A 24,896-nucleotide genomic window follows, 5' to 3' on the forward strand; every position below is an offset into this window, starting at 1 on the left:
AGAGACTATTTTGAGGAGGGAGTTGCCCAAACTCCTATATTTATGAATGTGATTCCTTAAGTACTTATAACTTAGCATCTCCTGGTTTGATTGACACATCATTTTAAATCATGGTTAAGGGCACTTAAGCATAACAGAATATGTAAACTTGTAAAAATATTACATTTTCATCTGCAGTTTTATTTTAATTAAATATTTTTCAATTGCAGTTGACATGTAATATATTACTTTCAGGTGTGCAACATAGTGATTAGACATTTATATAACTTACAGAGTGATCACCCCGATAAGTCTAGTACTCATCTGACACCATACATAGTTATTATAATATCATTGACTATATTCCCTATGCTGTACTTACATCCCTTTGACTGTTTTTATAACTGGCAGTTTGAACACCTTAATTCCTTCCCATTTTTCACCCATCCACCACCAAACTCCCTTCCATCTGGCTACTATCAATTTATTCTCTGTATCACGAGTCTCTGTTTTGTTTGTTCATTTATTTTGTTTTTTAGATTCCATATATAAATGAAATCATATACTTGACTTTTTGACTTATTTTACCCTCTAGGCCCATCTATATTGTTGCAAATGGCAAGATTTCATCATTTTTATTGCTGAGTAATATTCTGTTATATATAGGTACCACATCTTCTTTATCAATTCATCTATTGATGGACACTTAGGTTGCTTCCATATTGGCTATTGCAAATAATGCTGCAATAGACATAGGGGTGCATTTATCTTTTGAACTAGTGTTTTGGATTTCTTGGGGTAAATACCCAGTAGTGGAATTGCTGGGTCATATAGTAGTTCTATTTTTAATTTTTTGAGGCACCTCCATACAGTTTTCCATAAAGGCTGCACCAATTTACAACCCCACCAACGATGCACAAAGGTTCCCTTTTCTCCACATCCTCACCAACACTTTCTGTTTGTTGACTTGCTGAGAATAACCATTCTGACAGGTGTGAAGAGATATCTCATTGTGGTTTTAGTTTGCATTTCCCTGATGATTTAGTGATGTTGAGCATCTTTTCATATGTCTATTGGCCATCTGTATGTCTTCTTTGAAGAAATGTCTATTCAAGTCCTTTGCACATTGTTAATCAGACTGTTTCTTTGATGTTAAATTATATGAGTTCCTTATATATTTTGGATATGAACCCCTTAATGAATGTATCATTGTCTGCAGGTTATTTTTGAAGTTGCTTTCAATGGTCCCAAAGGAGGGTATGTTGCCCTGGATGATATTTCTTTCTCTCCTGTTCACTGCCAAAATCAGACTGGTAAGTATTATTATTTTTCGTCTTCTTCACATTTGGAATTTTCCTTCTCAGTAGATGCCTGTGGTCAGGGTTTGCTTTAATTCTTTCTAATTTTCTTACATTTCCTGTTATCCTTAAAAAATTATTTAACTAAATAGTCATTTTTCTGGTCTATTACTCTTTTTTTTCTCCTCACAGAGTAAATCTAATTTTTCTGACAGCACAAGCCAGTTGTCATGTGCTAAGGAGCTTCCATCTTCCCTGCCTACTAGGAAATGAAAATTATATAATATTAATTGATTTTCTCCCCACCTTTCTCTTTAAAGGATATCTTGTGTTCATAGACAAGTGGGTAGGTAGATGGAAAAAACTCTCAATCTACTGAGTAGAATTATGAAAACACTTTCCGATTTTATGTATCTAAGACCTATAAATGTCCTCATATTTAAAGATGTTAGTATTTGGAATGTAAATTTCTGTAATGGTTTTTGGTTAAATGTTATATACTCAATTTAAATTCTTTTTCTAAGTGAACCCTCAAGTTGTTTCATCATCATGGCTAATTTTATAATTTTCATAAACTTAGTATTTGGAAATGAGAGGAAATTTTTACCTTCTGAGAAAATAGGTAAGCAAATTAATTTAAAGCGAATTAGAAAACAAATGTTTTAGAATAAGAAGGATGACACTGTATTCATGATAATCCAGATAAATGCAATTGATCTTACCTTTTAGTGACTTTATTTCCTTGAGAGGTGCCAGAAAAACACTGTGGTCTTCCCATCTTATTAATGAACGCTCATTTGTTTTATGGAGCATGGAAAGTGAATTTTTGAACTTGACCTTTATAGTCTGAGTTTCACTTAAGATAGAGTTAGTCTGTCATTTAATATGGTTTCCGATATATTCTACGAGCAAGGGGACTGAGAAAGATAATAGTTTCTACTCAAGCTAAGCTGTTAACTCAAAACTAGAGTGAAATCTACTAATTTGCTAAAACCAAATATTATTTTTTACTAATTCTAATTTTTTTAAAAAGCTAGTGAAATAGAAAGAACCATATGTATTTACATATTTACATATCTTCATTAAAATTATTTAATCCAAACTATAATCAATGATTAGAAGAGTCTCTAAATGTTTCTGACACCACAAGCCAGTTGTCATGTTAAGGAACAGAACATGGAAACCAAAATTGTTTTACTTCTCTAAATCTGATTGATCCCTAATCTCATCCTAGTTAATATTTCAATGATGTTAAAAATAGTTCCATAATCTCTCTATCATTATTTGTAGAGACTTTTTCTTTGAACATTTTACATTGAACTTTTATATTTCCAAGTCATACATATGTAAAAAGAGGTGTTTCTTCAATATCCGCAGGGTAGAGGGTGGGTGAAGACGCAGCCAGGAGGTCATAGAATTTACTGAGCCACCTTAGAAGTAATGTTTGGAAACATTCTTCCTTTTAAAAAGACACAATATGTGTGCATTCTTTCCTACTGATGGGTAAAAGGAAAAGAAAGATTCCAGCAAAGTGAGGACTGTTTACTAAAAGGACTTGTGGCCCCTCGGTCTGTAAGATCCAGCTGACATAAAGACTCTTCCTCCGTAGAGGCCACCAGAGATTCTATTTTCATATACTTAGGCTAACTTGTCTTCAGAACTTCCCAAAACATACCAACTTTGTTTTAAAATGGTTTAAGTACGTGATCATAGTGTAATGCTCAAGAGCAAAGACTTTGGATTCACATCCCCCTATTCTTCCACTTAAAAGCTGTGTGATCTTGGGCATGTTAATTAACCTCTATGAGACAAGGATAGAAGAATCTGTTCTATAGTATTGTTGGGAAGATTGATGAGTTAATGACTGTGAAGGCCTTAGCAGGGTATGGCACACAGAAAATGCTTGGTCATAAGACTTAATATTATTTACTTAATTTTCAAAATACTCCCATCCATTTCTTGTTCAGGGGCTCAGCTCGAAATTAAAGAGCACCAGCAAAGAGTACTGCTTTGATGAATGTGTGAAATGGAGCCCGCTTTGTACCTTTCATTAAGTAGCTCTGAGTCAGATTCTGAGTCTTAGAAGCTGAGCTCTTTAGTTTTCATATTTTGTCTTACATTTCACAAATAGTTTATGCCCTTCTGTTCTATAACAGGTGCCAACATTCTTTTCTTTATCTTGGTTAGCTCCAGACTTGTTGTCTCTGCTTTTCCCAGCTGGACCTAGTGTCTTCTCTCATCTCTGTAATAGACCAAGACAGGAATTATTTCAACACATGAAGCGTTTCGTTCCTATCGTTCCTACCATCTGGTTGGGATTAGAGTTAATAAACTTTACCCGACCTGAGATCCATCACAGAGTCACAGGTGTTAAACACTAGTGTCATGTCACTCCCTGATTATTTCCCCAGGATGCTCCAGAGGATAGTGAGACTGCTCCACTACCCACACCCTGAGTTCTAGCACTTGTCTTTCCAAGCCTATTCCACCCATAAAATGCCTCCCTTCCACCACCATGTTTGGCCTAGAGTCTAAATCATGGGAATAAATTCTCTTTTCAGGCTGTAAATTCTTAAATGCTTAATAGGTGTTTCTATCCACTTCTAGGAATCTTGCCTTAGTGCCCAACCCCAAACAGAGCTTCACTGCTCTACCCTGTGCAGGCCTAACCTCCTCTCTGAGTTTGGGTCCATCCTGTATCCATCCAGGCCAGAGACTGGGAGGGGCCTGACACTCATGGATGTGATCTCAAAGGATGTCTACCTGGGCCTAAATTCCGATCTTGACCATTCACCAATAACATACTGCCCAGACTTCTTGTTCAATTGGAAACCTGGCTCTAATTGTTGCCTTGGTTACAGCAAAGGTTGCCATAGCCTTCCTAAGCTCAAAGGCCCTCAAGCATCAACATAGCCTAGTCAGTGGCCCAGCCTCTGCTGCATCATGATTCTTGGTGTGGTGCCAGGTCCCACTCAGTCTCTTCCCCAAGCCAACTTTGAGTTGTTTCAGCCTGTTTTTAGGATGGCTCATGCTAAAATAAAACTGTGCAAGTTTAACAGCCTAAAGAGCATACAGTACCCTAAACTTCTCTGGCACCACAGGAGCTGATGAGCCTTCGTAGATCTCTAGAACTGATACTGAGTTCGTCTCCATGAACTCCATGGAGCAGAGGAAAAGACGAAAACTGCTCCCACTGGTTCTTCTCAAACTGCAATACCCTCCATCTGATTAGATTATCTTCAAAGCCTCTCATTTCTAAAAAGTTTAAATGTCAGAAAGAAAGTAATTAACTAAATCTTACATTATAATGCTTTTTGGTACCTTGCTCAAAGGAACTTTTTTTTTTTTTAGTAATTAGCTACTGCTTGAGGTTTCCAGCTGCCTGATTCCTTCTTATGCTTCAAATACGTCATTAACGCTCCTCAGTAGCTCAATTGTGATTGCCACTTGACCCATGCTTCTGAAACAAGCCTGAAGCAAAGGCTTTCCAGCAACCTTAGATCTCTGAGGAGCTCGTGTTGGGCCACAAACAGTCCCTTGGCCCCACCTTCAGGAATTAGAGATTATCTCATGGTGAAAGAAGTTTTGTGAGTAAAAAAGATTTAGAGTCTGAGACATGATTTTGAGATTTTCTTTTCATCAGATCTCCTCAAGACCCCAGACAAATCCATTTTTAGGACTAGCTATTTAACAAAACAATATAATCTCATCTTCAGAAAAGTCTTTTCTGTACAACTCAGTTCATCATGGAGAGATCTGATCCTTATTTACTTTCAGGTTTTAATACCACCTCTCACCGTCTCCTACACACCTAATAAACGGGTTATGGTTCTCCTGTGGCCACCCATGGGCATATCCCCTGGTATATATTTCTAATATATATATACCACTGCTCTACCATTGAGCATGGATTTGTGGAGGGCCACACCATTTTCTGAGCTAGATGGCATCTGCAGATTTTGAATTGTCATCTGCTTTTTCATTACGAGGTGGAAGAGGGGTGACTGAGACTGAACACTGTCATGGAGTTTCCCATGGCATCACAACTTCATGGGGGGATGTCAAAGGATGTTTGTTTGCAGGACGTCATATTCATTTTTGAAAGACTTTCTCTTTATGGCCTAAAAATACTCCCCGATGCTGACAGAGTCAGGCAGAGCAGTGTGTGGGCTCATCCGCCAGACTTAGAGCTGAGAATTCTCTTTATTTCCTTGTCTCCTGTCTGGCTTATCAGGGTGCTCTCCTCGTACACTTGCCAGGGCGTATCATCTGCAATACAGTCAGGTTCCAGTCACACAGGAACATTGTCTTCCTGTTCTTTGTAATGTACTGTTAATCACTTTTTCTTTTTCTTTTTTTTTTAATTTAGTGTTTTTAGAACTCTATTTGTATCATCTTAAACTCAGAAAAAAAATCTCAAGAATACTATCAAGAACTCCCATATGCTCTTCATTCAGATTTACAACTTGTTAACATTCTTCCATATTCTTTTTATCAACCATTTAAAAGTAGGTTGCAGAATGATGCCCCTTTACCCCTAAATTCATCAGTGTGTGTTTTCTAAAACCAAACACATTCTTCAACATAATTATAAAGTTCAAGACATTTAACACTGAAAGAATATTATCAACTAAACTATAGTCCAATATTGTCAACTAAACTAATTTACCAATGGCCCCAATCATGTAGTTTATAGCTGTTTGTTTTCCTAGACAAAGGTTGAACCTTGGATCCCTTGCAGCATTTGGTTGTCATGCCTCTTTCATCCCCCTTAATCTCAGCCAGCTCCTAAGCCCACTGGAATGTTTTTTTGTTTTGTTTTGTTTTGTTTTGTTTTGTTTTGTTTTGTTTTGTTTTGCTTTGAAAATTGATAAATTGAGAATATACTGAGTCTTTGTCCCCAAACAACTCAGTTTCATCAGATCACTGCTCGCAGAATGCAAATGTTCCTCTAGAAATAACTTTTCAGTTATTCAAAACAGTGCCCTTTCTCTCTCTCTAAAAGGTTAGACCAGTGTTTGTCGGCATGCAGAACAGGATCCCAATTAGCTACATCGAATGTGTCCCAAACTTTAGTTCACATCTTCTCTGGGCTCAGAAGGCAACCTGAACAGTGAGGTTCACAGTCACTGTTGCTAGGACCAAGTCATTCTGAAAAGAACAGAAATATTACATATTTCATTCCTGGGATGAGGTGATATTTATAGACCAAGGTAAAATGATACTGGAACTTAGCAGAAGACAAAATAATAGCAGTATAGGTGACAGAATTGGTGTGTCTTTTTGAACAGCATGGTTTTTACTAAGTAATGCTTTTCTTCCAGCAGATCAGCTTCTACTACTAGTGTCAATGATAAATAGTGGCTGTGCTTCAGAGATTGATCGACAACAAAAAAATTATTTCTGGAAAATATTATATCTAAAATATCTATCTTAGAAGGGCACTAAGAATTCCTTAAAATCCCCACCTTTTCTCTTTTTTTTAAAAAAAAAATTGTATGAATGGATTTTGAATTGTGAAAAAATATGTGGATAAATGCTTTCAGTTTTTATAGCATGAAAGGAAATTTCTTTTGAAGTCTGGTACTTTATTTTTATACAGAATGTGAACAGAGCTTCTTCCTTCCATTCCTTTAGGGAGAAAAAAGAACAATTTTCTTGTCATGCTGAAACTTCCGTTTAATGCTAACCTGTCAGCATGCCATTAGGGTAAAAGTATTTTGTTGTGTTTTACTTCTTCGGTCTCTCCTGGTACAAATGTGTACCTATTTGTCAATCAGTCGATGTAGTCCTTTGAGATCTTTGAGTTTAGCTCTCTTAACTGTGGTTTTCCTTTGCTCAGAACTTCCTTTCAGTGCCTTAGAAGCAAGCTGCAATTTTGAGGAAGATCTCTGCAAGTTTTATCAAGATAAAGACGGTCCAGGCTGGACCCGAGTGAAAGTAAAACCAAACATGTACCGGCCTGGCGACCACACTTCGGGCTTAGGTAAATCAGGAATCTGTCCATGTGGGACACTGGGGGAGGAAAGGGAGTTGGTGTTCGTGCTTCATTATCTATCTTTACTCTACACCTACCAGATGCCAACTTAAAAAAAAAAAGGCAGCTGTAAAGAAGCAAAGACAATTGGTAATCTTGTGTTTGACTATTTTTTAAAACTGGAATTCAAGTTGCTGGGCTAGCGAAAGTATTTCTCAATTAATTAAATGGCCAAGCCTTTGGAAATTATCTTGCTCTTCACTTTACATAGAGAAGTACCTCTAAAAAAGCTATTAGAATCCAATTATATGAAATATCCAGAATTGGCAAATCCATAGAGATAGAAAGATTAGTGGTTGCCAGGGTCTGGGGAGGAGGAAATGGGGAGTTACTGTTTAATGGATATAGAATTTCCTTTTGGGATGATGAAATGTTTTGGAACTAGATAGTGGTGGTAGTTGTACAGCACAGTGAATGTACTAGATGCCACTGAATCGTACACTTGAAAATGGTTAAAATGGGAAATTTCATGCTACGTGTATTTTACTACAATAAAAAGAATATATTGTGAGGGAATAAAAACTAGTGGAAATGTTAGGCAGACACTTGATGGATATATCTATGAGGAACTCTTGAAAACCAGTTTGAGCTCCCCGTATAAGGATTACCTATTGCTTTAATGACCTCCCTTGTGAAACTCACTCCAGTAGAAACTGGCGGAAGGAGTTGGCTCTCAAGGAGTTAGTGTCTCCTTTATTTATTTGACAATTACTTATACCTTGGGCACCAGGGCAGATTTACCAGAAAGCTGATTAAGCTTGGGTTTCAAGGCCCCTCCTTTGCACAGGTCCTGGGAAAAGCCTTGAAAGGGGCCTTTGCAATATTATACCTGTAGTTTTGTATTCTTTTCTTAGAGGTTGCTTTACTTGTAGAAATACAGGCCCTATTTCTGACCTTGGCCAGATTAACTCCTGGGAGATACAATAATGAATAAGTCAGGTTTGAAACCTGTCTTCTCTAGCTCACAGTCATTTCAATGGACAAGATAAACAATAAAGAAATATATATAAAAATAAACTCATAATTACAGTTGTGATAAGTGCTATAAGAAAAATTAACATTGAGTTCTGAGAGAGAATAGAGGAAAGAACCTAATGGTTGAGGATTCAGGGAATCCCCTTCTGAGGGAAGTAGGTATTATTTGGGAGAGTGGGAGCCATCCAGGCAGAGGGAGCAGCATCCATGAAGGTTTCGAGTTTGGAAAGAGCTGGACACTTCAAGGAATTGAAAGGTTAGCGTGGCTGCACCATGGGGAGGATAAGAGAGGAAAATAAAGTTAGAGAGGGAGATAGATCATGGGTGTAGCAGACCAAAGTAAGCATTTGAGATTTTATTTTAAAGGAAATGAGAAGCCATTGAAAGATTTAAAGTAGGGAAGAGAGGGATTAAATTTAGATTCCAAAAAGATTGTTCTGGCTATTTTATGGCCACGAGTATTAGTCTGCTCCCGCTGACAACAAAATACCACAGACTGGGTGACTTGAATGAAAGAAATAAATTTTCTTACAGTTCTGGAAACTGGAAAGTCCAAGATCAAGGTGCCACAGGGATTGGTTACTTGTGAGACCTTTCTTCCTGGCTTGTAGATGGAGCCTTTTCAGTATGCTCTCATGTGACATCTCCTCTGTGTGTGCATGTGGAGAGAGAGCTCTTTGGTGTCTCTTCCTCTTATAAAGACACCAATCCTGTAGCATTAAGTCCCCACTCTTAACTTCATTTAACTTTAATTATCTCCTTAAAGGTCCTGTCTCCAAATATAGTCACAAGGGGGCTTAGGACTTCAACATATGCAGTTGTTGGTGGTGGAAGGGCGGGGGGCGGTTGTACACAATTTAGTTCATAATACCACTCAAGTGAAAAAAAAACAAAGAACTTTTGCCAGATGAGTTAAGTAATTGGGTAAAACTAAATTATATAACAAAAACTGAGACACCCAGCAGGCCCTCCAATAACATTTTCATTCAATGAGGTTTCGTTATAAAGCCGATGAGATGTCGTAGGACTTTAACTCTTATTTAGGTTAATTAGCTGATGTTAAAATTGGTTTCACTATATGTCGGTTCACTTGAAGTTGCAGAACTTATTGATGACATCAGGTGAGGACTTACTGTGCTATTTTTTTCTTTTCCTCCCAGGCTTTCTAGGGTACAAAGATCTGTTTTAAGTTTACTGTGGGGTTGGTGGAGCAGGTGGGAGGGGAAGTTCTTGATTTTATTTTTCTTTATGTTATTTAGAAGAAATAAGTGAAGAATACAGATCTTTAGCACCTGGTTGATGTGATTAAAAATATACTCTTCAGGAGCAAGTTTAGCATATGACCAAGAGAGTACAAAGCTCTGCCCAAGCACACAAATCTCTCCTCCCCCCAGGACTGCCAGGCCCATCTGTAATCAATCTCTCCATCTCCACTGGTCACTGCAGAGATAAGAAAGAAAACTCTGCTCTGGGCCTTGTGTTCACAGTGACTCAGTACTGGGTACTCAGTATAAGTCAGCTGCTTGACCCACGGTCATGAAAAGTATAAATTTTAATTGATGAGCAGAATCTGGGCATATGCAGTTGGAAATCTATACATGTTTATGAAGTTTGGTTAGAATTGGAGATTTATTGGCAATGGAGTCACATAGGTATATTCTATCATTAAACCACAGATATTACAAAATGCTTTATCATTTAAAGTCTGTGAAAAAAATTGTCTTTTGACAAATTCTACTACTTTACCCAAAGTTTCCCACTTGACAAGCTGGGCTAGATGATTTAAAGTTTTCATTGCTAATACATGGAATGCTTTGTCCCGTTCGCAGGGTATTATGTGCTGGCCAACACAAAGTTTACATCTCAGCCTGGCTACATTGGAAGGCTCTACGGTCCCTCCCTGCCAGGAAACTTACAATATTGTCTACGTTTTTATTACGCCATCTACGGGTTTTTGAAAATGAGTGACACCCTAGCCGTTTATATATTTGAAGAGAACCATGTGGTCCAAGAGAAGGTCTGGTCTGTTCTAGAGTCACCCCGGGGTGTTTGGATGCAAGCAGAAATCTCCTTTAAGAAGCCCATGCCTACCAAGGTACAGTAGAACCAGCACAATCCTTTGTTCATTTGCAGTTGCTGGACTGGATTAGGGAATTTCTGTTTAATTATTTTCAATTGGTGCTGTGTTATTTTCTTTTGTTCAAGCTGACAGCCCTGCCCCCACACTATCCCCAGCCATGCACAATTGTGTCCTTCAGTTCTTTTCAGTTTTCTGTGTCGCAGAATCACAGCCACCTAGGGACTTTGCTTATCGTTTATTTCTTAGGTTCCCTGAGAATAGTCCAAAGACAGAGAATATGCAAACAGTCCAAGCTCAACAGCTAAACTCTAGTTTGAAGCCACAATTCACACACACACACACACACACACACACACAAGCAGACTTGCACCAGGTACACAAAACCAGGGATGCATCAAAAATTAATGGAATTTTTGTTGTGCTCCATATCCCATTTTGTTAATGTTTTAAAAGGGAGGGGAGGATATAATAAACATTTCACTCATTCATTTGGCTTTCATTTGTTCATTCATTCATCCATTCATTTATTTATTCCTTTATTCAACCAGCATAGATTAGGTATATGCTCAGGGCAAGGGATATAAAGACGAATGACACTCAAATCCTACTCCTGAGGAGATCACTAATGACAGAAAATTCAGGTACAGATATGCAAGAAACTAACAACATACAATCTCTCTGTCTCACAGGAGGGCTTCACAGGAAAATAGAGAAATGGTTCTACCAAATGGCCATATAAAAAATAGTGACAAATAGAGGCCCTGCTGAGCTGATGTTTGTAGGACTAAGGATCAGACCATGCTGGATTCTAACTCCTGCCCGCATCCACCCCACTCTACCCTCTTCCCCCACATCCTCTACTCACAAACACGTGGGTTGTTTAGAAAACTGCCACTTCTTTAGAGCAAGTCCCTGCTCTTACCTGACTCCCATGGAATGGCAGTAAGGCCTCCAGCAAATATGGGCGCTACAGAGAATTTGCCCATTTCTTCTTTGGCTGACCTCTAACTTTCTCAGCAACTGCACACTTCCTCCCCAAACCACTTAAGGAAAAATGGATGGAGACCTAGTTGGGGCAGGAAAGTTCTTATAGCCTTGGAAGAAACTAGTTGTGGATTTGGCCCCAGTGCCTATGAGGAGATGGTAGAGTTCAACGCTACAAAACTCTGGACGTATGTCTGAAGGTGGCCTGTAGTTTTGGCAGGTTTCTTCTAAAGAAAACCAGCTCCTCAGAGAGTGAGAGGCCATTTGATGTCCACCATAGAAGCACACATTAAGGCAGGAAACTAAAGTTCACTGACTTATGTAACATACACAGTTAGAAATAACGTATAAACAGAAGGGATAAAATGAAAAGTCACACTCCCTACCTCTCAACTTTTTCTAATGGTTTTCTCCTTGATTTTCTGATGGTTTCCTCTATAATTCCAAATATTGTACTTCCATCTCCATTTCTTGATTCAGTAAACTTAACAGTATTTGCTGACTCCCTGCTATGAAAGATAAGGAATATAGTTTATTTATACCATTTATTCTCCTTTTTTCTCTCCTCACAATTTTTAGTTGTATTTTTATTTTTTACTTTTCCCTCAGTTCCCTTCGTAACTTTAATCTACTTAATGATTTATCTTTGGACCCATGAACTTTAGATGTTATCTCTTAATACCCCACTATGTAACAAGAATAAGTTTTCACTCCTACATTTCCCTCTACCTCTTTTTCGCCTCTACTTCTCAAAGTCTCTCAGCTATACAGCTGCTTTTGCATTGTCATGGTTTATAACATTTATGTTCCAGAAGTGAAGACTTCTGTCCTTGCCAATGGCTGGATTTCCCAGTGTGAACCCTCTTGGCATTTGGAGGAGGACAGTTCTGCCTTTATGGGGGACAATTATGGGGGACAATCCCCTCACATTATTGGAGTTTTAATGTCTACAATTACTACAAAAACCTAAATTATTTCCACACATTTCCAAATGGCCCAGAGGTGCCACAACATCCTTGGATGAGAAACATTGGTCTGAAGTTGATTCTGGAAATTGAAATTAAAAACCAATCCCACCTGCAATCCACTGTGCTCCCCTGCAATCTGTGCTCCCCAGGCAACGGAGTTCTCAGGAGGAAGAGAAACGCTGTGCTTCCTGTTGCCCTTAGGGAAAGGGCTCTGCGTGCTCTGACATTGGTCCCCTCCCCAGCTTTGCCTCTTGCTCTCTCCAATCTAATCTCACTGCACAATCAGTTCCTGGAACACATTCCGTTCTCCCTTACCTTAGGTCATTGCACCCTGTTTCCTCTGCCTAGACTTTTGTTAATTCAATCACGGCTTAAATTTCTCTTCCACAGAGAATCCTTCTCTGTTCCCACTCCCCAGAATAGGTTAGGATTCCCTGGCATCCTAGGTCTCTTCTTCATCATCTCAGAGACAGTATAAAACAGAAATCAGGAACATAGACATAGGAGTTTCTGGTTTTAAATCTTAATTCTACCAATTACTGGCTTTGCAATCTTAGTTTTTTTAATTGAAGTGTAATGGACCTTAATGTAACTAACATAATATTATATAATTGACATTATATATTATTACATATAATAATATGATAATTATAATGTATTACTAATACATTATATAGTATCTTATACAATGCAATCATAATACATAACATCATGAAAATATTAGTAGTACCTACCTCACAGGATTATGGTGAAGATCAGATGAGATGGCATTGGGTAAAGCTCTTAGCATATACTTGGCACATAGTTAGCATTAATTAGCTGTAGCTGAGGAGAGAGTGAGAGAGAAAGAAAAAGAGGGAGAGAAAAAGAGAGAGAGAATGCACGCTCGTAAAGTTTTAAGGCAACATCTCTTTAGTATGTGGATATTTCTACACCTTGATTTTTGCTGTGAAGTATTCTATATTAAAAATAAGGTCAGAGTTAACTCTTTATTTTAATAATACTAAACTTTCTTAATGAGATGGCTGCTTCTCCTCAATCATGAGCAGCCTAAAATAAATTTTCAGTGTTTTAGAAACATTTGGAAAGGGCAAGAATCATGAAATGGTTTTCTTGATCTGTTTTTCCCCAGCACATTACTAAATGGAAAGCAGGTAATCAAATTACCTTGAGACTTTAGTACACTAGAGAGGATAATAAGGAGAGACAATGACTCACTCCAAAATGCTTTTCATTAAAAGCCAAATGTCAGGAGAGACTAGAGAGTCATCAGAAATCCCATGATGGAGCACAAACACTAACTTTCCCGTATTTAAGTCCTTAGTTTAACATTATGCTTGGTGATTGTAGCGGGTGTATTAGGTCCTGCAATATCTCCTGGCCTGAAGCTAGTTTTCCCTTTAACAAAGATCTTTAAGTGATCTGTTAATTTGAAGCACTGAGAAAAACTCAATATTGTGTTCATTAAATATTTCTTTTGGAAAAAATGTTAAATGGCCCATAAATGAGAGAATGACCAAGCATTCTGTTCCATCTGGTCTGGCTTAATGATCAGCTCAGCAGTCACTAAAATCTTCATGGTGTACTCTTCTAAGCCTACATATTTACTCAGAGAATTAAAAAAAACAAGTTTCAAAAGTCATTTATGGATTTGGAGAAAACTCCCATATGGCCAATCTGAAAAAAATCTAAATACATTTTTTTTTTTACTCAGCAAGCATCTTATGTCAGCACTTTTTAAGGTATGTCCCATAGAGCACAAAGTTTTTGAGTTGTTTCATTGAAAAAAGGTCCTGTGGTCAAATGAGTTGGGGAAAATTTTGTATATTATATATCTCTTCTTCTGTATACACACATAAGGATTCACAATGCACAGTAACACATTAGAAACTCTGGTAACTTCTACATTAAAGAATCCTGTTTAAGATGGCAGTTCCCTCAAAGTACTTGACACAGAACCCTTGTCTTATGTAGCCCCTTTTAGCATCATCCTACTATCATAGCATTTAATGCATTATATTGAAGTTGTCTACTTGTCTTCCTGTCTGCATTAACCAGACTGTAAGCTTCTTTCTAGAGAGCAGAGATCCAGAGATCTTATTTATTTTTGTGTTTCTAATACGAACATCATTTCTGAAATAAAGTGGGGGCTCAATAAATAGTTAAAGAAGAGAACTGAACTATCAATGAATATGTGTTAATGGCAAGGAAGGATAACATCAATCCATTCAAGGAAGAAGGAAGATTAAATGTTTCTACCTTTGGGTTATATAAATCATAATCCCTTATGGCTCAGCACCTGAGCAATTTGTTCTGCAAGAAAGTTCAGTGTGAACACTCAAAAGCAAGAATATCCTAAGGATACACATAGACAACATATATGCCAAGTCTGGTTTGGGGCTTTTTATGATGATACTTAAAACCCAAATTGTGATTCTTCTTTTGAAAAAACTTCCCATCCTTACATCGTGCCATTTTCCTATACCCAAAGACTGATGAACTTTTCTGATCCTTTCCCTGTCCCCCAACACAGCTTTTCCAGTCTCTATTCTGCACTCGTGGTCAGGGATGTGCTCACTTCTGCATCGCACTCTCCCTACATCCATTTCCTTCTGGCTTCTTCCAGCCTGGTCTGCTTAACCCCTGAGAACCCTCAGCAGCTCATTTCATCTTCTGTTACCTGTGTTTCTCAGTACAGCTGGAGAAAATCAGACTGATCTCTTCTGTTTCCTTCATGCTGCTGGGAAAGCCTTTTTATTCATCTCTGATTGATTTCCCTTCTCATACCCCACCCAGATGTTCAGATCCATCCTCACTCACAAGTTTCCAACATAATTCTCCCTGCCTCATTCTTAGGATATGACCTCATGGGTTCATCTCTCAAAAGTATGAAGGCATTCAACACAAGCTCCTTCAATTCTGTTCCTTTCTAAATCCTCCCTTACTTGCCTCTCTGTCTCCTGATGAATCTGACAAAGGAAGTAGGATTATCTTTGTTCTTAGTCAAAATCAACTCATCTATACATTTGATCTCAACTTCCTTCCTCCTCTGCAAACTATTTCATAAATGATTCCCCCTTTTCTTCAGTCTTCTTTAGTCCTTTGCACACTGTCACCTTATGGTGGTCACACACGAATGAACAACAAACCTTCCTTTTACCTTTGTGCTCATTTAAGCTGCCACTCTATCCTATTCCTGTAGTCTTCAAACTTGAAAAATGAATCTTCATTGACTGTCTATGCTCCAGTGCAGTTTCTCATTCCTTAAATCCTCACCTTCTGACCTCTGCTTCCTTGCCCAATGCTCCTTCAAAGAGTTTATCCCATTGATCTTGCTGCAGGAATCAACATGCCTGAGAAGATCCTATCCTTCTCTCAAAGTCCATCTCAAGTGCCCCTTCCTCTGAATCTTTTGTAAGTCATTAACTTGTGTTTTACTTGTTAGAATGAGATTTGCATAAGAAAAGATTCTATGTGTAGAATAGAAAGACATGGCTTGAAGTCTTGACTCCTGCATTAAATATGTAGATCAGAACATATGTCACCTCTCTATGAAATAAGAACCTGTTTTAAGATAACTGCTAAATCTCTTCTACTTCCTATTATATTTTCAGGCACTCTAATATCAGGAACTGTCTTTTAATATTATGCAGCACTGTCCTGTGGATAGCTTTTTCTGTTTATTTCCTCTTAGAATAATCTCCTTTTAGCAAAAAAAAAAAAGAAAAAGAAAAAAAGAAAAAAAAGAAAAAAGAGAGAAAGAAAGAAAAGAGAAAGAAAGAAAAATCAACAAAATATAAGTCTATGATGACTTGGATTTCTGCTTTTAAAAATCTTCCTTTTAACCTTGCCCTTTAATAATGAAAATGCAACTAGATGTAAAATATCTAGGATTCTGAAATTTCAAAGGCAGTACTTAGAGGTTCATCAAATAGAAGTGAAAGTCTAGTAAGTTTCTGGAGAGATTTATAAATAGGTGGCTGTTTAATAACAGATATCTGGCTATAAAGGGATTAAGGAACCAATGTATATACAAGATACATGAGAGGAGATAAACTTTTCACATTTCATGATGTCTGCGAAGACTGGGAAAGGGCTGCTGAAGGATACTAATGCCCCAGTATAATTAAAGCAGGGCAACTGAGTGCAAAGTAGAAATAGCAAAATCAGTAATTACTGACCAGGTAGTCAACGCACTACAGAATAGATTAGGGTAGTTTCATACACAGAGCATGGAAAATTACACTAAGTGGAATAAGTTTTAATGTGAAATTGAATGGAAGGGCTAAGTATGGAAAAGGAGCCTACTCTTGAGTTTTTCAAGTTACACTCAGTATCTACTGTCAGTCCAGGGTTTCTAAATTTCTTTAAACATGAGTAAGGCAGGATTGAGATACTTTGGTTTTCGTTCTTTTTCATTTCCCTTCAGGTATTTGTTGAGGACTTCTGCATGTCAGCTTATGTCAGTTTATGGGGAAATGGCTGGAAAGACTGATTAGCACAACTGGTAGTTGTTAACACACAGCCTGCACTCGTGTAGTGTTTATGTCAGTGCATTCTTTCATGACTTTCCAGAGGAATTAATTCATGGAATATTGCTAGATTACCACATTTGTCTTCGCAGCACTATAGACATACCCAACAAGACAGGATTGGCATTCTTTCTCTATAGTTTTATTAATAAGCTTAGTTAAGCAAATATTTATTCCAATGGTGGTTTATGAACCTGAAAACACTACCTCCTACCACACTTCCAAATTCCTCATCTTGTGACTATGTCACAGCCTTAAAATGGCTGCATTTTTAGGGATTCTTTTTCCAAGGTTTTCGGATGAAGCATCATTGTTTTTTGATATTCACATTGAGATTCTCTAGGGATCCTCTGGTTTTCTGAGCTCATAAACCAGATAAGTATTTCTGAGTGCATAGACCAGGTGACTATAAGCTTAAGTCACTTACGTGGACATTGACAATTCACACATTAATATTCTCCACTTTCCCTCAGGGAAAAATACCTTATTTTCTTTTACATAAATATTCCTATCTTTTTCTCCTTCTCTTGTAGGATTTTCTCTGATTGTTTTCTGCTTTATTTTTTTCAACATCTACCTCTAGTAGAAGTTTCTCTACAGTCCACAAGCTATCTCCCTATGGCTTCTCCCATAATACCACTGATGGGCATGAGCTTCTATTTTCTGTTCAGTGTCAGGTTACACATGTAATTAAAAAATGCTCAAGGATGCATTACTATTTGTGGCCTGCCTATTTCATCTCAATCTTCAAACCAAGACTTTTGCTTCTCCCATAGTTTCATTCTCCAAATAAGGATTGCCTACTAAACATATCTGAAAGGCAAATGTCAAGCCAGAAAAAAAGTTTGCAACACATATGACAAACTTAATACAATTAATATATAAATTTACTCTAATAAATCAATAAGCAAAAGGTAAACTAAGCAATAGGAAAGTGGGTAATATTTACATATATTAGGCAAATCAGGAAAAAGTACTACTAGAAAATAAGGGTACAAGCATATTTAACCTCATTTATAATCAAAAAATTAAAAAATAACGAAATAGCACTTTTGCCTGTCAAATGAATAAAAGTATTTTAAGATATAATACTCTAGAGTGTGATTTTATATCATACTGTATACTGTATTCTGTTTATCAATTAATAAATCTTTCATTTTGGACCAAAAAAATGCATATATATAATATATGTATATGTACATATGTGAGTTATATGTGAATATTTAAATTTATATTATATATATTTTATAGATATAAACCACTACCCTGGAGAGGTGAGGATGCAAGGAAATAAGGATTCACATAATCTTTAGTATGAGAGAAACTGATATAATATTTCTGAATGACAATTCAATTACATGTATCAAAAAGAAAGCCCCCAAACATGCATGCTTTTTGGCATAACAATTGTACTTCTGGGGTTTATCATAAGAAAACAATCCTGGTTTTGCACAAAGATTTAGCTACCAATATTCATCACAGCAATATTTGCAATATTAAGCAATTGGAAACTGCCTAGTTATCTATCAGTAAGTGTTGGTTAAATAAGTTGTGACATAGCTAAAAAGAGTTTCATGTTAGGTAAGCTTTAGCCACAGCTCTTCATCAAGTCAAGGATCTACACTTTCCTTTGGGAATCAATGAAAATAAGGCCAACGAGTGTCTTTATGTCTCAGACATGAGTAGAGAAAAGTCAATATTCCTGTTTGGGTATTAGCAGTTCACTGCTAACATATCTGCTGTCTTTTCCTGACCCAGGAGAAACTCATCCAGAGCAGAGATGAACCCTTGAGAGTCAAGACTAGGACCTAGATTCTTCTTTTTCTGCTATTTATTGATACATTCTCCCATATCTTCTGGGATGACTGACATTTTTATATCTCCATCCAAATGAACCACAACAATAGCTCTATATTATGATGTCCATCCTTGGACTTGACAATTAAATTGGTTATTACATTACATTACATTATGTTACATTACATTGGTCAGGAAAGTATTTGGCCAGGGATCTTCCCTAAGGGAGGTGGGCCAGAGATAAACCACCCTGTATGTACACCCAACATTGTTTTTCTCAGGTCAGCTGCCTCCTGTGGAGAGTGTATGAAAACTAGGAAGGAATGCATTCACATCTAATTTCCTTCAGTGATGATGAAAGGTTTATGGGATTTTATGCATAATAATGTTCTCATTATTAGGGTGTAGAATTAGACTCTTAAAACACTAAAAAAGATATTATCTTATCTTTGTTTAATGCTAATTTTTTTCAGAGGCTTTTCACATTTATTTTCCATTAGGATCCTCGATATTAATTGTGTAGGCTTATGTATCTGTGTCTCACAATGAGAAGAGCACAAATTTGGCAGTCAGACAGACCTTGCTCCCAAAAAGAAAGGAAAGGAAGTGAAAATGAGTGCAATTGCAGATAAGATTGTAGGTATGAATGTGGGGACCTTTCCTATGGGCCTAAATTTTCAGTGTGGAGTGGGAGGTAAGATAATCAGCTAACAGAGAGAAGGACATCACTGAGGTGAGGGGACACTTGCTATGGGGAGGAGAGATTACTGACTGAGAGGAGAGGTTTCAGCATTTACTAGTCCTGAAATTCAGCCATGTAAGATTCAGGTTCTGGTGTCAGGTGACCAAAACTCTTTATAAACAGACATAAGGCAAAAAGATAGAAAACTGGTTGTAAACACAGATCGAAGAAATGTATGGTCCACTGCTCTTCATTGGGGAGTTTCAAGCCTTTCAGAATCATATTTTGAAATACCTAAAGCAAAAGGAGAAAATGAGTAGTTTGGTATAATGAAATATGCTTCATCAGAGATTCAGAGTGTGATATTTCATGTCTAGACACACAGCTGGCTGTTGTGTGACCTTGAGCACAATGTCTCTGGGCCTTTTCCTCATTCCTCATTTTTTAAAAAAATGACCGATTCTGAGATTTTTTCTGGAATCTGCCCTCCTTTTATAGTGACCAAAAAATCTAAAAATAATGTATATTTCTAAAATCAATGAGTTGCAAGATCTGGATAGTAACTAAATACTAATCTAGATATTAACCAACAAAACAGCAATGAAAAACTGCCTGTGGATCTGCAATTCTATCACAGCATGGCCTCTACCCCAGAATGCAAGGCTCCTATGAGCAGAAAGACTCATGCTCAGAGAAGCTGGAAGTTGCTCAATCTTTGTTGTTTGTCAAAGCCAAAAGTTGAATTAAATCAGATGATACTTTAAAAAGAGAAAAAACAAAACAGATGGATCTTTTAAGGAAAAAAAAAGTATTAATCAGCTAAAGACTTATTTAAAAACATTGTCATTCCATCTTTTGTTGGATCTGAAGACTAAATATAGTATCTGCAGGAGACATGGTGTTACAATTTAGCAACTATTTCCCAAAACATGGCTGTGACTCTAAAAATGCTAAATTCTCATACTCATTTTTCTAGATTAAGCTCCACTCGACCTGTCTTTAGGGATTTGTGAAAATCTTGACCCTTTAGCTCAGTGTCTTAATATTGGAAATTTTGTTTTGTTTTACTTTGTGTTTTTGCATTTTTAAAATTCTATTACAACTTTTGTTAAACAGTTAAATGAATGCAATTTCATTATATAGCATATCCTGCAATGGTGTCAATAGCATCTTAATGAAAGGCTCTGAAATTTCACTGACTGGATTATAGTAATTTTGTGAATAATTATTTCACGTACTCTGTAGTTGCCATATCCAAATTTATCTGTGTAAATGATTTCAAAGGATTTTAACCTCATCAGAAGAAAAGTTAAATTTAACCCAGAATCGACCCTCTGGTAAATTGTTGAGGTCCACCCCTTATAACAGGAGCCTACCTGGGTGAGTTTTGTGAACATGGGTAATTTATGGTATTGTTGGCATAGGATTGAAGTGTTCCTGTGTGAAGACAGAAGGTAATTTCTGGAAACTATCATTCACATACTAATTATAGGCCTAACTGGGGCTTTTCAGTTGTAAAGTAGCTGGTGAACTAACCCAACATCCTGGACAACTGTGTCTATCCAGCAGGCTATGGAAACTACTTTAAAAGACAGTTTGAAAAAAAAAAAAAAAAGACAGTGAAAAACCAATTAATATAGCCAGTGTTTAGTTCTTTAATGCAGACAGTCTTTTTTAACTGCACAACAAAATTTTGTGGTTGTGTATTCCACAGCTCCCTGCAAAAGCTTGATTTCCTTCTTCCCTCAGCAAAATCCTATTCGATGTGTTGGGAAGTCCTTAAACTATGAGACTTCATAAAATTAAAATCAGTAACTCTAATTAAAAAAAAAAAAAAATCCAACTGAACTGGTTTGGAAAAATAAGTTCCTGGCATATATGTTTCTCTGCTTTTTCTTTCCTAGATGCTTTAACTGGGAACTTTCGTGGACTTTTACAGGTCTCGGGGCAATCTAGCCCCTCTGACTAACACAGCCGTGTAGTTGGGTTTCTATGCAGACTCTCTCTCAACTCCAATGCTTCTCTTGTTAGAAGAGAATTAAAATTGTATGCTCTGAGCCAAGTTTGCTCAGTTACCTTTTAGGATCTGCTGCTACCCGTCATTATGTTGTTTTGAGGGAGTAGATAATTTTTTTTGAGAGGGAGAAAGATGAAAACAAACAAGAGATTCTATTGCCTTTCAACAATGTTGAGTTTTCTGAAACAGGAAATTGGAGCAGTAAATGCCCTGATAATCTCAGGGATGATTATTCAGTTCGAGTGGTAGTGCATCTCCCTTGCATGTTTTGCTTCTTTGCCTTTCATTTCCAGGGCTTTAGGATATTTTATTGTTTATTAGAACCACCACCCAGTCATGTGCAGAGGAAGAGAAAACTAATTCAGTCCAGTCTGCTTTTAAAACAGGAACAACCGTCCTGTTCTGACTGGGGAGAATAAATAGGTTGAAATTGACAGTGAATCCAGAAACGAGGTAACAGATCTGAGAGTGCCCACCACAGGGGTGGCACAGAATAGGAATTTAGTAAGTGGAGTTTCATAACCTGCACAGCTGTTTTCTACCACCCTTGACCACTGGTTCTCGGCTAGAGGAAATTTTGCTCCTCCCCCGCCCCCCGCCCCCAGATTTTGCAATATCTGGAGGAAAGACATTATTGATTGTCATGACTTGTGTATGATATTGGTATCTAGTGGGCAGAGACCACAGTGCTTAAACTTCCTACAGTGCATAAGGGTGTCTCCCACAACAAAGAATTATCTGGCCCAAAATATCAATAGTGCTGAGGTTGGAAGACCCTGCTATAGACAAATGAGCATGTATGATGTCTACTTTTAGAATGATAAAAAGTAAGTTAAGCAATAATGTTGATGCTTACTTGACTATACTTAAAATTATTTGTTTGCAGGTATGTGTATATAGCTCTCCATTCCCTGCCTATTTGTATTTCCAAAGTTAGTCTAGGTAAGTTTCTTCAACAATGAATATTCTCTATCAAAATAAAAGTGATAAACTATCACCAGTACCTAAAAACTGGAACCTTTAGTACACTGAAACAAATCGATTTACACAAATTTAATTTGCCCCTAACTTTTAAGAGATTTGCATAAAATCAGGAATACCCATGTACGGTTTATCATTTTACTTTGTCCCTCTTCCTCTCCCCTCTCAAATAGATATTAATATACATTCAAGTTGCCTAAGATTTTCCCCCCCAGTCTTTAAAGATACCCCACTTTTTTGAAATATGACCTAAAATGAAGTAAACATTTTTTTTAAAAAAAAAAGATCTATAAATAAACAAGAGGATAACCCTCAAGAATTTAGACTGGCCAATTCCATCCTTGTCACATTCTTTACTGGACCCAGGGACAGAGTTCTTAAGAACAGACCAAGATGTTTGCCTTTCCCTTTGTCCTGTGTCAACCAGGCCTCATCATCAGCTTGCTCTGTCACCAGCTACCCTAAAGTAACCTCTCCACCTCAAGTAGCCCTCACAATGTAAGATGGTGTAACAAGCATAGGAGCCGACATTATCAGCATTATGAATAGCAGGGTAGAAAATCCCATGTGTTAGATTAAACAAACTGATCTTTTTGTGATTCTTTTGTGTGCTGGAATGCTGATAGACACCTGCCAAATAGATTCGAGGTTTGAGGCCAACAGTTTGAATCTAGTCTGTAGCTGACTGACTGTGTGGATCTTTTATCAGACAGACATCATGTGGTCTGACTAGTACTCTACATGTAGAAAGAGTTCTAAGACAGGAACAACGTAGTGGCTAACAGTTTCTGGAACATCTTTAACATTTCACATAACCCACTGTGGCAGTTCACAGATTGTTTGGAATGTCCAAAAGGAGCCAGGAAGTTCTATCCAATGAAACTTTCTGCATCGAGAAAATGCTATTGTATCAGCTGTGTCCATTCCAGTTGGCCACTAGCTCTATGTGGCTACTGAGCACTTGAAATGAGACTAGTGTGACTGAAGAAATGAATATTTAATTTTAAGTTCAATAGCCACATGTCCTAGTGGCTATCATAATAAACAATGCCAATCTAGAAAACACAAACTCATTATCTTACATATTAATTATAGATATCCTGATTCCTCTTTCTTTTTAAAAAAAATTATAAATATAACAAAATTATAGACTGTATAGAAAACAAAAGGAAATTCTCTTCAATACCCCTAATTTCATGAGCCTAACATAATTGTTATAAATTTGGCAAATTTTCAAGGTGTTTTAAAATGTACTTTTAGATGAAATAGATATAATTTTATCTTATTTTATTTTATTACAACCAGCTTTTTTTTCACTTAACATTATGAGAGGAATATCTTTCTGCACTACTAAATAATATTTACAAGCTATCAGAGCTAATGACTGCCTATTTCTTACATTGTGGTAACACAGTTTATTTATTTCCTCTATTTTTGGAGTTGTTTCATTTGTTTAGTTTTATGGTCATTACAAAATAATACTGTAAAAAATATATGAAATGTTAATGTTTCTTCTCTTTAGAATACATTTACACTCCAAATGTCTGAGTCTTAGTCAGATAATGATTTACATGGTGAATCATTTCACTACCACATATATAACAATAAAAATTGCTAATAAAATATAACTGCGTTCAGGGCTGATGGCACAGACCTTTGCTTTGCAAATGAGAAATATGTTCCCAGTCATAAATTCTTCAAGTAAAATATTTTACATGGTCAGATAATTTCTAGAATCTACAATCTCTAAAGATGAAAAAATTAACAGAGATTAAAAGAAACAACACATTTTGTTCCTTGTAAATTTATATAGTTATACATTGTTACATAAACTATCCTTTTTATAATTTCAAGCAATATGAATATAATCCAATATAAATATTATACATCTTACAATTAATAATTATGCTGAAGATCTTGGCTTAAGACATTTTATATTTGCATACTGGTAAACTGTCACATGATTCTAAAATTCCTTTTTAAATAAATTTTATATTCTGATGGCTCTGATCATCAAAGAACAAAGGGATCCTCGTAATAACACAAATTGAAGATATAGCATAATGAGTATTAGAACCCAAAAAATGAAATGTTTTCATTATTTATAATTTGGGTTTTAGTTTTTGTTACATCTTCCTTTGTCTTTATTTAATATTTGTATTTGAGAGATTGAACATAGACGGAATGACCTTGTACTAATTAAACAGATCATACACATGAAGCAGCTTTGTAAACCACAAAGTACAGTGAAAATCTAATATGTTTTAAAAGTGCTCTTTGCTCATTTTATATATGAAAAGTAGACTTTAAAATTGCCTAATGGATAGAAGTCGAAGACTTTTCTCTCTCTCTTACACATGAATTTAGTAATTTATGGTATGGGTTTGTTTTTCCTTCACATACAACAGTAAAAAAAAAAAAAGGTCTGATAAAATAACTGCGTTTGGGACTTTTCTTAGTGATACCATCTCAAGGACATAGTTTTGTTTTTTTTTTGAAATGGGACATAAGTCCCCAGAAGGTAAATCACTGGGACTTTGTTCATAATATGAATGAAGCACAGTGC

The 24,896-nt window shown here is 36.7% G+C and overlaps 1 protein-coding gene across 2 annotated transcripts in view; it reads left to right on the plus strand.

The window, feature by feature from the left end:
• The window catches only part of MAMDC2 (MAM domain containing 2), a 125,144-nt gene that overhangs the window by 75,584 nt on the left and 24,664 nt on the right, over window positions 1-24,896 (plus strand). For both annotated transcript variants that reach the window (XM_015594463.2, XM_025051394.1), the window contains exons 7-9: window positions 1,199-1,292; window positions 7,120-7,263; window positions 10,119-10,384. In XM_015594463.2, coding sequence (XP_015449949.1) covers window positions 1,199-1,292; window positions 7,120-7,263; window positions 10,119-10,384 — 504 coding nt within the window. The remainder of the gene's footprint in view (window positions 1-1,198; window positions 1,293-7,119; window positions 7,264-10,118; window positions 10,385-24,896) is intronic.

This window comes from Pteropus alecto, unplaced genomic scaffold, assembly GCF_000325575.1.
Source record: "Pteropus alecto unplaced genomic scaffold, ASM32557v1 scaffold95, whole genome shotgun sequence".
NCBI classification, from domain to species: domain Eukaryota; kingdom Metazoa; phylum Chordata; class Mammalia; order Chiroptera; family Pteropodidae; genus Pteropus; species Pteropus alecto.